The sequence below is a fragment of the Stegostoma tigrinum genome, chromosome 21, assembly GCF_030684315.1.
Source record: "Stegostoma tigrinum isolate sSteTig4 chromosome 21, sSteTig4.hap1, whole genome shotgun sequence".
NCBI classification, from domain to species: Eukaryota; Metazoa; Chordata; class Chondrichthyes; order Orectolobiformes; family Stegostomatidae; genus Stegostoma; species Stegostoma tigrinum.
Genome location: NC_081374.1, coordinates 82,518 through 101,648, shown reverse-complemented (window position 1 = coordinate 101,648; position 19,131 = coordinate 82,518). Strand labels below are relative to the sequence as shown.

At 43.1% G+C, this 19,131-nt stretch overlaps 1 protein-coding gene across 1 annotated transcript in view; it reads right to left on the bottom strand.

Annotated features, from left to right (window-relative positions):
• Positions 1-19,131, bottom strand: part of LOC125462951 (striatin-interacting protein 1) — a gene marked incomplete at its 5' end in the record, with an annotated part of 171,669 nt that overhangs the window by 71,239 nt on the left and 81,299 nt on the right. The window contains 2 exons of the mRNA XM_059653204.1: positions 246-317; positions 12,751-12,814. Coding sequence (XP_059509187.1) covers positions 246-317; positions 12,751-12,814 — 136 coding nt within the window. The remainder of the gene's footprint in view (positions 1-245; positions 318-12,750; positions 12,815-19,131) is intronic.

Sequence of the window (19,131 nt, the reverse complement as noted above, 5' to 3'; positions counted from 1 at the left end):
GCTTGTGATTTCAAATAAACCTGTTCAACTATAACCTGGTGTCGTGAGACTTCTGACCTTGTCCACCCCGGCGCAACATTGTCACCTCCACATCACACTGTGTGTCAGTGGTAATGGATGTGAATATTCTGTGTAAGGTTACATATATTTACAGGCATACAGGTTAAGAATCAAATTTATTACTAAAATTTCTACTCCTAACTGACATGAGCTGAATTCAAAATTTAGAAGAACATTATACATACAGCAGAGAGTGGCTTTTTCAAATATTCCTCCTCCTTCTTGATATGAATTTCAGATATTGAAACGTACTTGTGCTGTGAAGTAGACAAAATAGCGAATTTAAACTGTCACATTTCTGAGTTGCTCTATTTCAAAAGCCAAGAATACAGAATACATATTTCAAAATTAGATTTGGGAAGTAGAACACATTCCAATTCTGGGAGAGCATCTCAAGTATTAAAACTGTTCAGGAAAGCAGTATTTCAATACTAGTGTTCTGCTGCTCCAATCTCAGAATCTCCCGCTGCATGCAAGTGATATTTTCCATATCAACCATCTTATGGGTTTTGATACAACATCCAATAAATCCCAGGAAATGGATGTCACTGAAAAGGTTAACAATTATTGCCCATCCTACATATCCTTGAGAAGGAACTGGAGGTGAAAGTTTATTTTGAACTACTGCAGGCGATGTGATGAATGCACTTCCAAATCAACTGTTTGGTCAGCAGCTTCTCAATTTAGAGCAAACAGAAGTGGAAGGTCAGTGGACACATAGCCTAGATAGGATGAAATACAACTTCAATGGGTTCTTGCAGATAATGAGTTCCTTCGAATCGGTTGTTTTGGTCTGACTAGGTGATAAAAGTCACATGTTTAGGAGATGCCATTTAAAATGCCTTCATAAATTGATGCAGTGTGTTCTAGAAATGGTAGGCACTACACAGCCTTGTTATGCCAGTAATATATAGACTTCCAAACAAGCAGGATGCTTTGTCCTGGGTTGTGTCAAGCTTTTCATTACATTTTTGCAGTTACATCTCTCAAAGGAAGTGCAGACTATTCCATTACTGTCCTGATGTATGCCTTATTAACTTTGGTGTCATTTTGAGGAGTTAGTCAGTCTGGAATAGACTACTTATGGCTTGCTGTCACAGTCAATACATTCATGTGGCTAGTCCAAATGAATTCTGGTCAATGATGATGCAATTATGAATTATTGGGCCTTGGATGCGTGCTTAAAGAGTCTCCCGTAGTGATATTCTGGGTGGATATCATATCAACAATAGCAACCATCTTCCTTTGTGCCAAGTATGAATAAGTGGAGGCTTCAATTCCTTCGGGAACTTAAGTCAAACACTGTCTTGATATCAAAAGTATTTATTGTCAACTCTAGAATTTGGCTCATGCCCACATTTAGATCAAGGTTATAACATGTACAAAAATATCCTGGCAAAACCCAAAGGGAACATTTACAACCAGCATATTGGTGAATGAGAATATAAATGGCTCCCCCTTTTGCTTTGCTGGTAATAGGGTTGTGGATCACCCAATCTGCACAACTGACTGAAGTTGAAAATCAGACAGCACTGTCCTTTGATGGAACCTGCCATCATTTGAAGATGGAAATGTTAATGGAATCTCTCACATTTCTATCCTCATGTTAGATACTTTATTGTGAACAATATTTACAATGAGAATAGACGGGTTTTCAAAGTTTCCTTCAAATTCATCAGATTTGAAATCAGTTACTCTGTCCAGAGTATGCAGCTTCATTAGATTTGGTATAATTTAGTGCCGCAAAGTGGGTACCTCATTTTCAGGGATTCCTTGTGCTGCTCGTAAGAGCATAGGAATTAGGAGCAGGAGTAGGCCATTCAGTCTCTTGAGCCTGCACTGCCATTCAACATCATCATGGGTAATCTGTTTGTAACTTAAATTCAAATTCCTGCCTATGCCTGATAGCCTACCACCCTCTTGCTTAACAAGAATCTATTGATATATGACTTAAAACTATTAAATGACTCTACTTCCACCACTTCTTCAGGACAAGAATCTATGGAATTCATTGCAACAGAAGGTTGTGGATGGCAGCTTATTCAGTATATTTAAGACAGAGATATATAGGTTCTTGACTGTTAAGGGTATCATGGTTATGGGCAGAAGGCAGGAAAATAGGGTTGAGAAACATATTAGCCATGCCTGAATAGGACAGCAGGCTTGACGGGTCAAATGACCTCATTTCTATTCCTATGTCTCATGGTCTTAGAATCACGAACAATTACGGGCCTCAGAGAGCAAAAAACAAAACCATTGCTCTGTTTCGAATGGGTGACTTTTGGTTTTGAAACAGTAAGGCAAAAGACAGAAAACTGCAGGCCGATTAGCCTAACCTCAGTCGTGGGTAAGATTTTGGAGTCCACTGTAAGGGATGAGATTTCTGAATATTTGTAAGTATATGGTAAAGTAGGGCAAAGTCAGCAAGGTTTCGTCAAGGGGAGGTCATGCCTGACAAATCTGCTAAAATTCTTTGAGGAAGTAACGAGCAGGGTAGACCAAGGAGAGCCAATGGACGTTATCTACCTGGACTTCAAGAAGGCATTGACAAGGTGCCGCACAGGAGGTCGTTGAGCAAGGTAAGGGCCCATGGTGTTAGAGGCAAGGTACTAGCATGGATAGAAGATTGGCTATCTGACAGAAAGCAACGAGTGGAGATAAAAGTGTCTTTCTCAGAATGGCAGCCTGTGACAAGTGGTGTTCTGCAAGGGTCAGTGTTGGGAGTACAACTTTTCACTTTACATTAATGATCTAGATGAAGGAACTGTGGGCATTCTGGCTAAGTTTGTAGATGATACAAAGATAGGTGGATGGACCGGTAGTATCGAAGAGGTGGGGAGGTTGCAGAAGGATTTGGACAGGTTAGGATAGTGGGCAAAGAAGTGTCAGATGGAGTACAATGTGGGTAAGTGCGAGGTCATGCACTTTGGTAGGAAGAATAGAAGCATGGACTATTTTCTAAATGAGGAGAAAATTCAGAAGTCTGAATTGCAAAGGGACTTGTGAGTTCTAGTCCAGGATTCTCTCAAGGTAAACTTGCTGGTTGAGTTAGTAGTAAGGAAGGCAAATGCAATATTGACATTTATTTTGTGAGGACTGGAATATAAAATCAGGGATGTAGTCCTGATGTATAACACTCTGGTCAGGCCACATTTGGAGTAGTGTGCACAGTTTTGGGCCCCATATCTCAGGAAAGAGGTAGTGGCCCTGGAGCAGGTTCAGAGGAGGTTCATGAGAATGGTCCCAGCAATGGAAAGCTTAACATATGAGCAACGTTTGAGGACTCGAACTATACACATTGGCGTTCAGAAGGATGAGGGGGGATATAATTGAAACTTGCAGAATTCTGAATGGCCTGAACAGAGTAGCTATTGGGAAGATGCTTCCATTGGTAGGACAGATTAGGACCCAAGGGCACAGCCTTAAAGTAAAGGGAAGACCTCTTAGAACGGAGATAAGGAGAAACTTCTTCAGCCAGAGTGGTTAATCTATGGAATTTACTGCTGCAGGCTGTGGAAGCCAGATCATTGAGTGCATTTAAGACTGAGATAGATAGGTTCTTGATTATCAAGAGGATCAAGGGTTATGGGGACAAAGTGGGAGAATGGGATTGAAGAACTTATCATTCATGGCTGAATGGCTGAGCATCCTGATGGGCCGAATGACCTAATTTCTGCTCCTGTGTCTTAGTTCTTAATTCTTCCATTAGAGGAAACATCCTCTCCACATTAACCTTGTCAACACCCCTCAGGACCTTACATGTTTCAGCTAATTCCAAGAGATACAAGATTAGTCTTCCAAATCTTTCCTCCAATGACAACAGGTTCATTCCCAGTATTAGTAAGACATTGATTGAAGAAGCAAACATAGAACATAAAACCGTACAGCACAGGAATAGGCCCTTCAGCCCACTATGTCTGTGCTGACCATGACATAATTCTAAACTAATCCCATTTGCCTGCACATGGTTCATATCCCTCTATTCCCTGCCTGTTCACGTGACTGTCTAAATGCCTCTTAAACACTGTCATCATATCTGCTTCTACTACCTCCCGTGGCTGCACATTCCAGGCACCTACCATCTGCATAAAAAAAAACTTTCCTTGCACATCTCCTTTGGACCTATATCCTCAATTTTCTGATGTTCCCAGTCTGGGAGAAAGACTCCAAAATGGGCCGGTTATGCCACTGAATCTGCTCCGTCGTTCAATGAGATCATGACTGATCCAGAAACTATCAATTCTACTTTCCTGGCTTTTCCCCGTTACCCTCAATTCCAGCACTAATTAAAAATGTCTTTCTTGGCCTGGAATATACTTATCGACCAAACTCAACAGCCCTCTGTGGCTAAGGTTAGCACTGATTCACTACTCAGAGGAAACTTGTATCAGTGCCCTAAATGGATGACCTTTATTATCAGATCAGACTTCGGTAAAACCATGCTGACTGTGTCTGATTCTATCACTGCTTTCTAAGTGCTCTGCTATAAAGTCCTTGATAATGAACTCTAGCATTTTTCTCACCAACAATTTCAGAATTACTGGTCTATAATTCACTGTTTTACCTCTACCTCCTTTTTTTAAACAGTGGCGTTATATTCACACTGCTCCAATCTATGGGAACTGTTTCAGAGTCTAAAGAATCTGGGCAGACGACCATCAATGCATTGACTATCTCTATGCCACTTCCTTAAGCACAGTTGCTCCACCCCATTTCTTGATGATACAAATTTGTTTCACTTCCTCCCTGTCATCAAATCCTGTGTTTTCCATTATTTGTGGTACGTTATTCACGTCTGTCTTTGTGAAGGCAGAAATGAGGTATGAATCTAGTTTGTCAGGCATTTCTTTGTTACCCATTATAAATTCCCTAGTTTCTGTAAGGGACCTACCCTAAGGGACACAAGATGGTGGTGGCAGAGGAGGCCCATCCAATATAATTAAAGTGTGAAGCTGGATAAACACAGCAGGCCAAGCAGCATCTCAGGAGCACAAAAGCTGACGTTTCGGGCCTAGACCCTCTTCATGGCCCGAAACGTCAGCTTTTGTGCTCCTGAGATGCTGTTTGGCCTGCTGTGTTCATCCAGCTTCACACTTTATTATATTGGATTCTCCAGCATCTGCAGTTCCCATTATCACAGGCCCATCCAATATGTCTGCTTTTCCCTCTCATTTTTCTAATTTTTAATTTTTAGATTTTGGTTTTCTACTTACTTGCCTTCTGGAGATAATTCAGTCATGGGGGCAGCGGCTTTGTCAGCACCTAAAGGCCTGGATCTGGATTTTGGTGGCCAGCTAGAGGTCCGGTGCATGGCAATGGTTGTGGGCCTGGATTGGAACTTTGACGGTCAGAAAACCCACCCAATGTTGGAACAGCAAGCCCAACACGGAGGTGCTGCAGCGTTTACAGCATCGTCGAGAACAATGCAGCGATAGTAAGAGCAGGCAGCCCAAGTTCTCCCGGCATCTTCGGCCAGCCAGTACGGGGCCAAAGTGGGGGAGTTTGAGCCCTTGTACGGAATGCAAGCACAGCATGGTTAAGCACCTAAGCAAGACTGTAATACTGAACTTTAAAGTCAGTTCCTACAGTCAGGATGGCTTGGTTACAATCAAGTGACACGGTAGCTCAGTGGTTAGCACTATTGCCTCATAGCACCAGGGACCTGGGTACGATTTCAACCTTGGATGACTGTGTGGAGTTTGCTTGTTGTCCTCATGTCTATATGGGTTTCCGCTGGGGGTTCCACTTTCATTTCACAGTCCAAAGATATGCAGGTTAGGTGGAATAGCCATGTTAAATTGTCTGTAGTGTCATGGATGTTCAGGTTAGATGGATTAGTCATGGCAAACGCTGGGTTACAGGGATAGGGTAGGGTGTGGTGTTTCGGTGAGATGGTCTTCAGAGGATCAATGTATACTCAGCGGATTGAGCTGCATCTTTCCACACTGCAGGGATTTTGTGATTCCCATGCTGTCCGCAAGCTTACTCTCTTACTCTGTTTCCCCTTCTTAACCAAAGCATTGGTCTTTCATGATTTCTAAACTGCTCCCAGTCCTCAAGTATATTATCCTATCTTGACAATGAGTATATCTTTCTTGTACCTAATACCATCTCTAACTTGGCTCATAAGCCATGGTTTGGTCACTGTTCTCTTTACACTCTTGCTCCAGACTGGAACAAAAGTTTTGGCATTCACCCATTCAGTCTTTGAATGTATGCCATTGCCTTATCCACTGTCATTCCTTTCAGTAACATGTCCCAATTTATGCTGCTTAGATGATTCACAAATGAAGACCCACAGAATCCTTGTGCGCTGCAATTTTCTGCAGGGTATCCCCATTTACATAATATTCATTCCTTCTATTCTGCAGCCCTTACTTGATCTGGCCTACATGTGACTCTAGACCCTCAGCAATGGGACTGACGCTCAGCCTTCTCTAGTGACCTAACAAGCCATTCCATTGTACCAATCACTACAAAGTCTCAAACAAACAAAACTGGACAGATCACCTGGCATTGACCCAGGCACAGAAAAAGACAACGACAGAAACTGCCTTGTCAACCCTGCAAAGTCCTCCTCTCTAATATATGGGGGCTACTGTCAACATTGGGAGACTCTCTCACAGACTAGTCAAGCAACAGCCTGATATTGTCTTCGTCTTGGAATGATACATAGAACATAGAACATAACAGCACAGTACAGGCCCTTCGGCCCTCGATGTTGTGCCAAACTGTCATACCAATCTGAAGCCCATTACCTTATAGACTATGTCCCAGACACCACCATCACCATCACCATCCCTGGATATGTCCTGTCCCACCTGCAGGACAGTTCCAACAGAGGGGGTGGCACATTGGTATAAAGTCAGGATGGCGTTGCTCTAGGAGTCCTCAACATTGACTCCGGACCCCATGAAGTCTCATGGCTTCAGGTTAAACATGGGCAAGGGAACTTCTTGCTGATACTCACCTACCATCCTCCCTCAGCTGATCAATGTTGAACAACACTTGGAGGAAGCACTGAGGGTGGCAAGGGCACAAAATATATTCTGGGTGGGGAATTTCAATGTCCACCGCCAAAAATGGCTTGGCAGCAGGACTACTGATTGAGTTGGTCGGGCCCTAAAGGACTCAGCTGCTAGACTGGGTCTGCGGCAGGTGGTGAGGGAACCAAGAGGGAAAAATATTTTTGACCTCAACCTTATCAATCTGCTAGCTGCAGATGTATCCGCCCATGACAGTATTGCTAAGAGTGACCATTGCATAGTCGTTGTGGAGTTGAAGTCCCATCTTCACATTGAGAATAACTTCCATCGTATTGTATGCCACTATGACCGTGCTAAATGGGACAGACTTTGCACAGATCTAGCAACTCAAGACTGGACATCCGTGAGGCGTTGTAAGCCATCAACAGCAGAATTGTACTCCAACACAATCTGTAACCTCACGGCCCAGCATATCCCCTACTCGACCATTACTGTCAAGCCAAGGGATCAACCCTGGCTCAATTGAGAGTGCAGGAGGGCATGCCAGGAGTAGCACCAGGCATACATGAAGATGTGGTATCAACCTGGTAAAGCCAAACAGGGCTACATGCACACAAAAAGTGAAAGCCGCAAGTGATAGAGAGCTAAGTGATCCCACATCCAATGGATCAAATCTAAGCTCTGCAGTCCTGCCACATCCTGTCATGAACGATAGTGGACAATTAAACAACTCACTGGAGCAGGAGGCTCCACAAATAGCCCCATCCTCAATGATGGAAGAGCCCAGCACATCAGTGCAAAAGCTAAGGCTGAAGCTCTTGCAGCAATCTTGGCCAGAAGTGCCAAGTAGATGATCCATCTCTGCTTCCTCCAGTGGTTCCCAGCGTTATACATATCAGTCTCCAGCCAATTCAATTTACTCCACATGATGTCAAGAAATGGTTGGAGACACTGGATACTGCAAAGACTATCGGCCCCGACAATACTCCAGTAATGGTACTGAAGACTTATGCTCCAGAACGTGCCGCTGCCTTAGCCAAGCTGTTCCAGGGCCGTTAGTTAGTACAGTGGGATCTACCCGACAAAGTGGAAAATTGCCTAAGTATGTCCTGTACACAAAATGCAGGACAAATCCAACCAGGCCAATTATTGCCCCATCAGTCTACTCTCAATCATCAGTAAAGTGATGGGAGGTGTCAGTAACAGAGCTATCAAGCAGCACCTGCTCAGCAATAACCTGCTCAGTGATGCCCAGTTTGGGTTCCGCCAGAGCCACTCAGCTTCTGACCTCATTACAGCCTTGGTTCAAACATGGACAAAAGAGCTAAATTCCAGAGGTAAGGTGAGAGTGTCTTGACATCAAGGAGCCCTGGCAAAACTGGAATCAATGGGTATCAAAGGACAAACTCTCTGGTAGTTCGAGTCATACCTGACACATAGGAAGATGGTCACGGTTGCTGGAGGCAAATCATCTCAGCTCCAGGACGTCTCTGCAGGAGTTCCTCAGGGTAGTGTCCTCGGCCCAACTATCTTCATCATCGACCCTTCTGCTACCATAAGGTCAGAAGTAGGGATGTTCACCAATTATTGCACAACGTTCAGCATCATTTGTGACTCCTCAGACACTAAAGCAGTCTGTGTCCAAATGCAACAAGATCTGGGCAATATCTAGGCTTGGGCTCACAAGTAGAAAGTGACAATCACCTCACACAATGCCAGGCTATGACCATCACAAATAACAAGACAATCTAACCAGAGTCCCTTGATATTCAAATGGTGTTGCCATAAATGAATTCCCCACTATCAACATCCTGGGTGTTATCATGACCAGAGACTCAACTGGGCTTACAACCTTAACACAGTAGCTATAGGAGCAGGCCAGAAGCTAGGAGTGCTGCAGCATGTAACTCACCTCCTGACTCCTGAAAGCCTGTCCACCATCTACGAGGCACAAGTCAGGGGTATGAAGGGATACTCCTCACTTACCTCGAAGAGTGCATTCCCAAAACACTCAAGAAGTTTGACACCATCCAAGACAAAGCAGCCCGTTCAATCAGCGCCACAGCCACAAACATCCACTCCTTCCACCACTGACGCTCAGTAGCAGCACTGATTACTATCTACAAGTTGCACTGCAGAAATTCACCGAAGATCCTTAGACAGCACCTTCCAAACTCTCAACCACTTCCATCTAGAAGAACAAGGGTATCAGACATATGGGAACACCACCAACTTCGAGTTCATCTTCAAGCCACTTACCATCCTGACTTAGAAAAATATCACCATTTTTTCACTACTGCTGGGTCAAAATCCTGGAATTTCCTCCCTAACAATATTATGGGTCAACCCATAGCAAATAGACTGCAGTGGGTCAAGGTGGCAGTTCACCACCACCACCAGCTTTTCAAAGGGTAACTAGGGATGAGCAATAAATGCTGGCCTGCCAGCGACACCTACATCCCACTAATGAACAGCAAAACAAAAAACAGCAAACCGCCTCTCGGCATTTACCCTTTCGAATCCTGCGTGATTCAATAAGGTCATATCTCATTTTCTACACTCCAAATACAGGCTCGACGTACTCCACCTCTCCTTATGAAACAGTTCCTTCATACCTGATGTCTACACAGTGAACTTTCCCTGGACCGCCTCTAATGCCAGTGCATCTTTGCTTAGATAAGGGGCCACGAGCAGTTCCCGGTATTCCAGCTGCGGCCTGAATAGTGCTTTGCGTTGCTTTAGCAAAACGTCCCTTCTTTTATACTCTATTTATTTTGAATTGAAGGCTTACATTTCAATTTTCTTCACTATCACTCACTGAACTTGTTTGGTAGCTTTTTGCGATTAATGGGTTCAGGCTCCTAAATCCCTCTGTTCTGCAGCTTTCTGTATTTTCTTGTTTACATAATAATTGCCCACTTGCTTAATCTGCCTACATCTTTTTACAGACCCTGTGTCATAGAACCATAGAGCAGAATTGCAAAATTCTGTGCAGAAAAAGGCCATTTGGCTCACCAAGTACACACCATCCCTCTGAAAAACATTCTAGTCAGACCCAACCACCAACCCACCACACCCATCCCCACGCCCTATCCATGTCACCCTGCATTTACCACAGCTAATCCACATAACCTGCATCTCCCTGGACACCACATGGCAATTTAGCACGGCCAATTGACTTCCACTCTCCAAAGGTAGGTTAAGTAAACCAAAGCACCTGGGGGAAACCTACGCAGACACAGGGAGAACATGCACACTGCACACAGGGAGAACATGCACACTGCACACAGACAGCAAGAATGGAAGTGAGGCCAGATCCCTGGTGCTGAGGCAGCAGTTCTAATTACTGAGCCACCATGCTGCCTATTATCTTCACATCATTCCTTATCTGCTTTTGTGTCACTTTCAATCTTGACTACAGTACATTCACTCTTCTCAGGCAAGACATTAAAAGTTTCCAATCCAAGTTTTTCACGCCCAAACGAAATGCTAAATTCTACCATCTTATGGTCACTCTTCCTTAGGGGGATCTTTTACTCTAGGATCATTGATTAATTCTACCCAATGACAGATCACCAGGTCCAAAACGTCCTGAACCCTGGTTGAATGCTGAGGAAACTTTTCTTGGAAACTGGGCAGGATACACTGTCAATTTTTCCTCATGGCTACTTTTGCCAAAACGATTTTCCTAACATACATAAAGATTAAATCACTCATGATTAATGTACTTCCTTTTTTACACAATTTACAATGGATATCTTACAATTATTCTCTACTAAACTGAACAAATACTATGCCCACCTCTTCCCCTTGTTATTTCATGCCTCCAAATCCATACTGATTCTACGTTATCTAATCCTGGATAAGTTCCTGCCATTGCACCTATTCCATCTCAAAAAAACTGCTCTACCACCGTTCTCTTGCTGCCAATCCTTTCAAAAGATCATATATTCTTAAATATTAGTTCCTAGCCTTGATGTCCTTGAAACTATTTCCAAAATGGTGGCAACATCTATTTGTGCCAATAATGAATTTAGATCATTCCTAATCATAAGAGCCGCTATTTTTGTCTTTTTACCACTTTTCTCCGCTGACCCTATTTGTTGTTTTTGTTACTAATACTTCACTTATGCTCTCCAGGAAAGGAAAGCTGCCATCCTCACCTGGTCTGGCCTCCATGTGACTCCAGAGCCACAGCAATGTAGTTGATTCTCAATTGCCCTCTGAAATGGCCGAGCAAGGCACACAGTTATTTCAATCGCCACAAAGTCTCAATAGAGAAATGAAACTGGATGAACACCTATCAACCTGGGCACCAGAAAAACAATGGCAGAAATAGTTCTGTCAACCCAGCAAAGTCCTCCTCATTAATGTTTGGGGGCTAGTATCAAAACTGGGACAGATGACTCACAGACGAGTCATGCAATAGCCTGATACAGTCATACTCCCAGAATCATACCATACAGATGGCATCCCTGGCATCACCATCATCCCTGGTGAAGTTCTATCTTACTGGCAGGGTATACACATCAGAGGTGGCAGCACATGGTTTGCAGTTGGGAAAGAGTTGCCCTGGTGGCCCTTGATATTCACACTAGGCTCCATGAGATCTCATGGCTTCAGATTAAACATGGGCAAGGAAAACTCCTGATTTCCACATACGGTCTACCCACACTGACGAATCAGTGCTCCTCTATGTTGAGCAGCACACGGAGGAAGCACTAAGGATGGCATGTCTCAAAATGCACTCTGGGAGGTGGATTTCAATGTCCAGTACCAAGAGTAGTTCAGTCATCAGCACTATAGATCAAGCTGCCCAAGACCTGAAGGACATAGCTGGTGGACTGAGTTTGTGGCAGGTGTTGAGGGAACCAACATGAGGGGGGAGAAAAAAAGCATACTTTACCTTATCCTTACCAATTTGCCAGCTGCGGATGTACCTACTCATGCTAGTATTAGTAAGAGTGACCATCCCATTATCGTTGCAGACACAAACATCTGTCTTATATTGACTACATCCTCCATATCATGTGGCCTAGGAGCATGATAAATCGGACAGATTTCACACAGATCTAGCAATTCAACACTGGACATCCATGAACCACTGTGCACCACGAACAGTAGCAAAATTGTGCTGCAGCACAATTTACTATCTTCGTCGTGTCATACAAATGCCAGACAATCACCAACTCTAATAAGAGATCTAAAAACTGCCCCTTAACATTCACTCACGTTACCATCACTGAATCCACTGCTAACATCATTCCAGGGTTGTCACTGACCAGAAATTCAACTAGACTCGCCACATAAATGCACTGGCAACACGAGAAGTCACAGGCTATGAATACTATGGCGAATAACTCACCTCCTGACTCCCTAAAGCTTGTCCACCATCTACAAGGCATAAGTCAGGAATGTGATGGAATAATCTCCACTTGTCTGGAAGGGTGCAGCTCCAACAACACACAAGAAACTTGACACCAGCCAGGACAAGGCAGCCAAGTTATTGGAGTATTGGTGCATGTGAAAGCATTTCCTCATAAATAGAATATGGAAAAATATAGAGAAAATAAAACAAAGCATCTGGAGATTGTATACTTTTCACATCAAAAGAGACAGAGGAAACCAAGTTTGATAATAACATTTATAATTTTTTCAGAGGAATTGTTGTTGTGGTCATTTGAAAGCTGCATCTGTCACATACCTGCTTCAGAGTTTTGATACTTTCGTGGATGGGCCGTGGTAATCCAACAACAGTATCGGTGTCACTGCAAAGAAAGAAATATTTCAAGATGCAGTTACATCTGCAAACCTCTCTTATTACGTGTGAATCCACAACAATATCCCTCCTGCGCTCAGACTACATTCTTGATCCAAAATGTTAAATATTGGTCCCATGCTAGTGCAACTGCTGTATTTTTCCAAGATTCCACAATAGGAATAAAAGCAGATTTGCAGAATGTCAAAACCTGTTTAAAGCGTCCAAGCATGACTTTAAATTGTTGACCATACACTTAATTTTCTGGTTTCTCAGCTAGTCTTGAGACTGCGCATTCAAGGTCAAAGATCTATATCCTTTCAGCATTTAAAAGAAAATTAATTTGGGCCCTTCTATATTACTTTATCAAACACACAACCACAGGTTTCCTTATGCATCCTTGAAATAATTCTTCAAAATACAGGGAAATAGAACTGATGGACCTACAAGTATCTGCCCCTCCAATCACAGGCCAGTTTTCTCTTTCCGTGGTCTGTAGAGGGAAAGTTGCCAAGAGACAGTTAAACCCCAAATACTACTTCATTGTTTCCCTCCCTCCTCCTCCAACCAAAAACAAAAGTTACTGAGACGACTACAGGCAAGGGAAAGTAAGTGTTCTTGTCCTGCTGCAACTGACTACAAAGAAGAGAGCTGATTGATGAGTAGTGGGTAAGGCAGGTAAGTCTTCACAACATCCATTGCTTGTACCCCTTCTTAGACTTCTAATCTGTCAGGATAGTACAGACCAGTAAAGGAGGGCCACAGGTAACCAGATTTGATTTAATTTAATACAAAGTACTCTTAAAGGTATAATTCAAAGAGTTAAACCATGGCAGAAGAGCTCAAAGACTAGGTTTGCTCCTCCTGCTCCACGTGACAGGCCAGGAGCAGTTCCAGTCCCACCCCTACCCGGTCAGTATGTGAGCAGGAAGCGTCTTCAGCTGTAGCTCCTGGAAGCTCGGGTTTCAGAGCTGGAGTGGCAGCTGGGGACACTGTGGAGCATCTGCGAGGTAAACAGTAACGTGGATAGCACGTATAGGGAGATGGTCATAGCGCAGGCTCAGGCTCTGCGGGCAGGAAGGGAATGGGTGACCACCAGACAGAGCAGGAGAGATAGGCAGGTAGTGCAGGAATCTCCCGTGGCCATTCCCCTGCAAAACAGACATACAGGTGAGGGTAATGACCTTTCAGGGAAAGCAGCAGCAGCCAAACTTGTTGCACCATGGTTGGTTCTGCTGCAGACGGGAGGGGTAAAAAAAAAATGTGCAAAGTCAATAGTTACAGGGGACTCAACTGTAAAGGGAACAGACAGGCATTTCTGTGGCTGCAAACAAGATTCCAGGGTGGTATATTGCCTCTCTGGTGCTTAGAGACAAGGATGTCTCGGAGTGAGTACAGGACATTATGGAGAGTGAGGGTAAACAGCCGGTGGTGCACATCAGTACAAATGACACTGGTAAAAAAAAACGATGAGGTCCTAAAATCTGAATACAGGGAGCTAGGAAGTAAGTTAAAAAATTGGGCCTCAAAGGTAGTGGCGATCTCAGGATTATTACCGGTGTAATGTGTTAGCCAGAGTAGAAATGACAGAATATATCTGATGAATACATGGCTGAAAAGATGGTGTCGAGGGAGGGTTTCATATTCCTGAAACATTGGGACCAGTACAAATTGGACAAGTTACACCTGGGCTGGACTGGGACTGATGTCCAAGGGGAAATGCTTGCTAGAGCTGTTGGGGCAGATTTAACTAATATGCTAGGAGATGGGAACCTATGTAAGAAGTCAGCGAAGGAGGGAGCAATGACAAAAACAAAAGGTAGAAAAAGGAAAAAGAAAACTGATAGGCAGAGAAAACAAGGACAAAATTCACAGCGGGCTATTGAGAAAAATAAGAGCGAGGCAAACACAGTTAAAAGAACGAGCTTAAACGCTTTATACCTTTGTGCGCAGAGCATTTATAATAAAGTGGATGCATTAATTGCGCAGAAAGATATAAAGGGATACAATATAATTGGGATAATGGAGACATGGTTGCAGAGTGACCAGGGTTAGGAGCTGAATGTCCCAGAGTATTCAGTATTGAGGAAGGATTGGCAAAAAGGAAAAGGTGGAGGAGTGGCATTGTTGGTTAAAGAGTAAATTAACACAACAGTGATAAAGGATATTAGCTCTGACAGAATGGAGACTGGGTACAGTTGAGGAATACACGCACAAATGATTTTTGCCGCTTGGTTATACATAGGCCCCCAAACTGCAATGGTGATGTTGGGAATGTCATTAAACAGGAAATTAGAGATGTATGTGATAATAGAATATCGGTGATCTTGGGTGATTTTAATCTGCACATAGACTGGCAAACCAAATGAACCACAATGCCACAGAGAAGAAATTCTTAGGGTGTATATGGGATGGTTTTCTTGACCAATATGTGGAAGAACCCACTAGAGAGCAGGTCATCTGAGATTGGGTGCTGTGTAATGAGAAGGGCATCATTGCCAATCTAGCTGTGCAAGATCCCTTGTGGATGAGCGACCATAACAATGTAGAACTTTTTTCTTAAATCAAGATGGAGAGTGAGGTAGTTAATTCAGAGACTACAGCGCTGAATCTTAATAACGGAATCAATGATGGTATGAGGTGTGAGTTGGCCTTGATAGATTGGGGATGAGATATTTAAAGGGCTAACAGTGGATAGGCAATGGCAAACGTTCAAGGAATGCATGAGGGAACTGCAACAACTGTTTATTCATACATGACACAACAGCAAAATGGGCCAAAGGGTCAATCCATGGTTTACAAAGGGAATTAGAGATAGTATCCGATCGAAGGAAGAAACGTACCGGTTGGCCAAGAAAAATAATAAATCTGAGGATTGGAAGCAGTTTAGAATTCAGCAAAGGAGTACCACGGGACTGATTAACAAGGAGAAAATACAGGGCAAAAGTAAGATTGCAGGGAATATATAGACTAACATTGAGAGTTTCTATAGGTATGCGAAGAGAAAGAGATTGGTGAAGACAAATGAAGGTCCCCACCAGACAGAAACAGGAGGAATGTACAATAGGGGACAAAGAAATGGCTGAGCAACTAATACATACTTTTTTCTCACTTCATAAAAGATGACACAAGTCAGATCGTCGAAACATTGGACAATGCAAGGTGGAGTGAGGGGGAAGAATTGAGGGTGATCGATATTATTAGAGAAATGGTGCTGGGAAATTTGATGGGATGAAAGGTGGATAAATCCCCAGGACGTGATAATCTACATCCCAGAGTACTTATGGAAGTGGCTCCAGAATTAGTGGACGCATTGGTGGTCATCTTCCAGGATTCTATAGGCTCTAGAATAGTCCCTACAGATTGGAGAGTAGCTAATGTCACTCCAATAATGAAAAAGGGAGGTAGAGAAAAGACAGGGAATTAAAAACCAGTAAGCTTAACATTTGTAGTGGGAAAATTTGTTAAATCCATTATTAACAACTTTATAGCAGAGCACTTAGAAAGCAGTGGAAGGATCTGATTGAGTCAGCATGGATTTATGAAGGGGAAATCGTGCTTGTCAAATCTGTTGGACTTCTATGAAAATGTAACTAGTAGAGTTGATGTGGGGGAGCCAGTTGATTTGGTATATTTGGGCTTTCAGACAGCATTTGACAAAATCCTGCATAAGAGATTATTGTGCAAGATTAAAGCGCACAGCACTGAGGGAAGTATACTGAGATGGATAAAAACTGGTTGGCAGGCAGGAAATAAAAGAGGAGTTAATGCGTCCTTTTCAAATTGGCAAGCAGTAACTGGGATCAGTGCTGGGAGCCCAGCTAATCACAATATATATTAATGATTTGGATGAGGGGAAAATAATCTATTTTCTCAAAGTTTGCAGATGATACCAAGTTGAGTCAGAGGGTTGTTACAGAGGGGGAATGGCTGTATCCCTCTGATACTTAAACCGACACAAGCCCGAAATCTGATGTGACGGGAGTGGAGGTTTCCTTTTAAAAGTTATCTCTGAAAGGCCCAGAGAAGCTCACCGTTCCCCTCGAAATCTGTTAAATTAATCACAGGATCCCTACAGAATGGAAACAGTGCCTTCTGCCCTGACCCATTCCACCAATTCACCTAATCTACACATTCCTGAGCACTACAGAGAATTAAGCATGGTCAATCCACCAAGCCTGTACATCTTTGAAATATGGGAGGAATATCATGCAGACATGGGGAAGATGTACAAATTCCACACAGACAGATGCTTAAGGGTGGAATTGAACCTGGAAAACTGGCATTGTCAGGCAGCAGTGCTAACCACCGAGCCACTGTGCTGCAGCTTAAAGGAAATGAAATCTCTGATCCACCTCACAGATAATAAGTAACTATTTATTTAACCTTAACAATGAGCAAATTAAAAGAGCTACTAACAAACTGAACATTTTATCCTCATTTTTCCCATCTACTCCCTAACTAAACTAAATTCTACTGGAATGCTGCTCAAATAAACCCAAGTCCTGCATAATAAATACAATTGGTAAGAATACAACAAATTAAAACAATCTAAGTTCACGCAGACTGTTTTTTGGGACCTCCTGCTTTCTTCTGACTATATTCTTTCTGTAATTGCTTCTATGAAGGTTTTAAACTGCCATGGTACCTTTAAATTAGATGGGCTTTCTCTAAGAGCAAAAGGTGTTCATTTATAGCAGCTGGCTCGCTCTCTCTCTCTCTCTCTCTCTCTACCTCTCTGCCGATTTTCAAAAAAACTTTTTAAATACCACTGATGATGCAACAAATTCTCTCAAAATTATTGAGTTCAGGCTGTCAACACAATCAGATTTTAATTTGGAGACAGTAAGAATTGACAATGCTGGAGTCAGAGATAACAGTGTGGAGCTGGTGGGACACAGCAGGCCAGGCAGCATCAGAGGAGCAGGAAAGTTGACGCGTCGGGACCCTTCTTCAGAAAAAGGATCCTCCTGAACAGATTTAAATTTGATAGGGTTTTAGATTCTAAGGCCTTGGTTTAAATTGATTGGTTAAATTTGAACTTGTCATCAAAACATCAAGTCTGAGGTTTTGCCTTTCATGTTTAAGGCCCTTTTGCTATAAACGTTTCCATTTCAAGAACTTTCTGTAATTACTCCAGTTACACTCAGACCTACATTTTAAAGATCTCGACACACAGGCAAAGCACAAATCGTTTAAAGGGACCAGGGCACTGCTTTTCCCTATTATCATTTTCAACGAAAAATTCTAACTTCCTGCCTTCCAATTCATAAATATTATGCAACTTTGCAGCTGGGTGAACTGTGACAAGGATGCAGAAATTGTTCAGCATGCTCTGGACAGGTTGGGTGAGTGGGCAAATCAATGGCCAATGCATTCTAATTTGGATAAATGTGAGGTTATTCACGTTGGAAGCAAAAAAAAGGCATATTACGACTTGATTGGCTATAAACTGGGAGGGGGGAATGTGCAGCAGAATCTTTTGGGTGTCTGCGCACCAGTCGCTGAAGGTAAGCATGCAGCTGCAGCAAGCAGTAAAGGCGGCCAATGGCATGTTGGCCTTCATTTTGAGTACAGGAGCAAGGATGTCTTGTTCCAGTTATACAGGGCCTTGGTGAGACCACACCTGGAATACTGCGTGCAGTTTTGGTCTCCTTTTCAGAGAAAGGATACTATTCCTGTACAGGGAGTGCAGGAAAGATTTATTAGTCTGACATATGAAGAGAGATTGACTAGGTTAGGATTGTTATGCTGGAGATCAGATACATGAGGGAGGGATCTCATAGAGACTTATAAAATTCAAACAGGACTGGACAGGATACATGTAGGGAGGGTGTTCCTGACGGTGGGTGTGTACAGAACTAGGGATTACAGTCACGAGGATTTGGGTAGACCACTTAGTTCGAAGATGACAGGACATTTTTTCAGCCAAAGAGTGGTGAGCCTGTGGAATTCATTACCACAAGTAGTTGTTGATGCGGCTAGAAGTAACACTTGGGGCGAACAGAATCAAAGGTTACAGGGAGAAAGCACGATTAGGCTATCGAATCGGACAATCAGCATGATCGTGATGAATGGTAGTGCAGGCTTAAAGGGCCAAATGGCACCCTCTTGCTCCTTTCTTATATGTTTCAATGTTCTATGGTTCTCTTGCACTTACTGCTGATAGGTTCACTACTGAACAGATGTGAATGTGGAAGTGGTTTAATTCAACCTGAGGCCTGAACACCACAGCAGCAACAAGTTCAAGGATGTAGGAGAAAGAGGTTCCATGATGCTGCTGGTCAGGAGAAAGAGCTCTATGTTCACAGAAGTCTGGGGAAACTG